This window comes from Anopheles cruzii, unplaced genomic scaffold, assembly GCF_943734635.1.
Source record: "Anopheles cruzii unplaced genomic scaffold, idAnoCruzAS_RS32_06 scaffold02778_ctg1, whole genome shotgun sequence".
In the NCBI taxonomy this organism is placed as follows: domain Eukaryota; kingdom Metazoa; phylum Arthropoda; class Insecta; order Diptera; family Culicidae; genus Anopheles; species Anopheles cruzii.
In genome coordinates this window covers 1-2783 of record NW_026456363.1, presented here as the reverse complement: position 1 = coordinate 2783, position 2783 = coordinate 1, and the positions used below count along the sequence as shown (strand labels likewise).

Below are 2783 nucleotides of genomic sequence, written 5' to 3'. Positions count from 1 at the left end.
CTGGTGCCGGAAGAGGAGGAAGCGAATCAGTTTCACCGCTTGGTGACGGTTCTGCACGATCTGTTCTTCTACCGCACGCTGAACCGCGATCGCATTGTGTCCCTGCGCTCCAATATCGTGAACCTGCTGACGAGCGTCCCGGTAAGCTGTTACCTCGAGCTGGTAACGCCACTGCAAACCAAAGAGGAACAGGACCTGATGCAGGACGATGCCGACGAGTCCTCCGTCACCCCACCGACCGTGCCGTTCGAGGAAAAGAACGTTTACGTGCTGCAGGTGTTGGTGGAATTTCTGCGTCGCAACTTTCAACGTGCGGAGAAAAAGTCGGATCAGTACGAGATGCTATCGCCAGTGCTGACCGTACTGATCAAGGCGATCCGTGCCGATCCGGTGCATCGGCGTTACGTCCGCTCGGTAATACTGCCACCGTTGCGCGAAGTACACGATCGGCCCGAAATAGGCAAGGAGCTTCGAAACTATCTCTGCGCGCTGCTAACCAGTCCTTGCACGCAGATTGCCGACTTATCGGGCGAACTACTGTTTGTGCTGTGCAAGGAAAACGTTGGCCGAATGATCAAGTACACCGGGTACGGCAATGCGGCAATGCGGTTTGTTTGCCAACCGGGGGCTGCTCGGTGGCCGATCGGTTAAGGTATCCGAACAGTATTCGTCCGACAGCGAGGACAGCGACACGGAAGAGTATAAGCAGCTGCAGCACGGCATAAACCCTGTGATCGGTTGCTACGAGCCGGCGAAACCGAACCCTCTCGAGGGTATGTCCGAGGAACAGAAAGAGTACGAGGCGATGGAGCTGGTGAAGCTGATGGACAAATTGCAGCGCCAGGGTCTTATTCAACCGTGCAAAATCGGGGATGATGGGCGACCGCACGCCGTGGACCACATAATGGAACTGCAGGAGGAAATTCCCGAGCAGCAGCGCGACTACAAGCGAAAGACATAAAACGGGGGCGCTGGCTAGCGAACATTTCTTTGCATTCATTTAACATGTTTTTTTGGAACGAGGTCGCTTCTTTGGTCGCTCAACGTGACCGATCCTTGTTGCGGTTTCACTTGTAGTATTAGAAGAATGAATCCCTCATTCTCCCGAACGCTCCTGGACGCTTCTATTGGACCATAAGTTTCGCAATAGGCCCTTGTGGATGCTTCCAAATATGGTAAGTATTTGGCAAAAGCCTCCAGGCCTTCAGAAGCAGCAGCTATAAAGACCGGTCCTATTCTTCGTAGTGTTAGGCACCAGACCCGGATGTTATAGATTTGCTAATGAAGACGCATGTCTACGCGGCGGCTCTATAACGGATTGCAGCCCAGAATGGTCCCATGCTCGATTGAAGCCCCCTATCGGAAGTGGACCACAGGGCAAAGGATGCTGCTCATATATCCGAGGGACGAGGATTGATCGAAGGCACCGCGAAGGCTAGCTGAATGGTACTTACTGCACACGGTGACACTGTGATCGACCAGCTGGCGCCACTCGTCCACCGAAAACAGCCGTAGATCACCGGATCGTGCCAGCCGAGACTGGCTGGCGTCGTTCGCCGAAGCGAACACATCACCCTGCGGTGCCGACAGACCAAACTCTTCCCGCATGATCCCATCGAGCTGGTGGCGATCGTCCGCCGACACGAGCCGATCGCGGAAGATGCGCTCGCCCTCGTACACGAGCGCCCGGCCAAGGGCATCCGCATCCGGGTAGTGCAGCAGCCCGGCGATCCACCTTTCGATCATCTTCGGCGTGAAGCGGTAGTGCGGCGCCACCGTCGGCAGGAATTGGTCGTTCACGCGCCGATACACGCGGATGATGGAACGCACGAGGTCGGCCAGTTGTGGCCGGTGCGCGTTGGCCTTTCCCGCCAGCCGGTTGTACACCGGGAGCAGCGCACTGCGGATGGATCCACTCGACGCCGTCACAGTAGAAGCCGTTCCGGTGGATCAGCTGCAGGAGCAGCTCGACCACCTCGCACGTGCCCCACCATCCGTCACCTCGGCTAACGAGCAGATCGAGGGTTCCGCAGCACGGTGCGGGCTCCCTGTGGCCGGCTGAGCGGAGCAGCTAACTCGCCGACGATCGCCACCACCACCCGCCATGAGCGGTGTGCGGACGAAGCGCCGGCACGTACCCGTACCCGTCCCGCTCGTCTCGCGCCATACGGCTCCAGCAGCTCAAAAAAAAAAAAAAAAAAAAGGCGCATTGCGATTTTTTAAAAATAATTTGCGATTTTTTTAAAATAATTTGCGATTTCTCAAAAATAATTTGCGATTTTTTTAAAATAATTTGCGATTTTTTTAAAATAATTTGCGATTTCTCAAAAATAATTTGCGATTTTTTTAAAATAATTTGCGATTTTTTAAAAATAATTTGCAATTTCTCAAAAATAATTTGCGATTTTTTTAAAATAATTTGCGATTTCTTAAAAATAATTTGCGATTTTTCAAAAATAATTTGCGACTTTTTTAAAATAATTTGCGATTTCTCAAAAATAATTTGCGAATTTTTTAAAATAATTTGCGATTTTTTTAAAATAATTTGCGATTTTTCAAAAATAATTTGCGATTTCTCAAAAATAATTTGCGATTTTTTTAAAATAATTTGCGAAACGATGCCCCCGCTTCGAGCTGTCACTTCGCTTCGAGCTGTCAATTTGGTCACTGGGGGTTTGCCGTGGCAGCGAGGGTTTAGCACGGAAGCCTCTGTCAATCGCGTGGATGACAAACTGCATGGTGGAAGCATCTTCAACATAAAAAAAACCCAAATTGGGTCGACG

The 2783-nt window shown here is 51.3% G+C and overlaps 1 protein-coding gene across 1 annotated transcript; it reads left to right on the top strand.

Annotated features, from left to right (window-relative positions):
• Positions 1 to 3: 3 nt before the first annotated feature.
• LOC128276878 (synembryn-like) lies at positions 4 to 961 on the top strand (the record flags this gene model as incomplete). The annotated part of the gene is given in 2 exon segments (XM_053015337.1): positions 4 to 606; positions 608 to 961. Coding segments are annotated over 2 exon segments (957 nt in total), but the record flags the coding sequence as incomplete, so codon positions are not given.
• Positions 962 to 2783: the final 1822 nt, after the last annotated feature.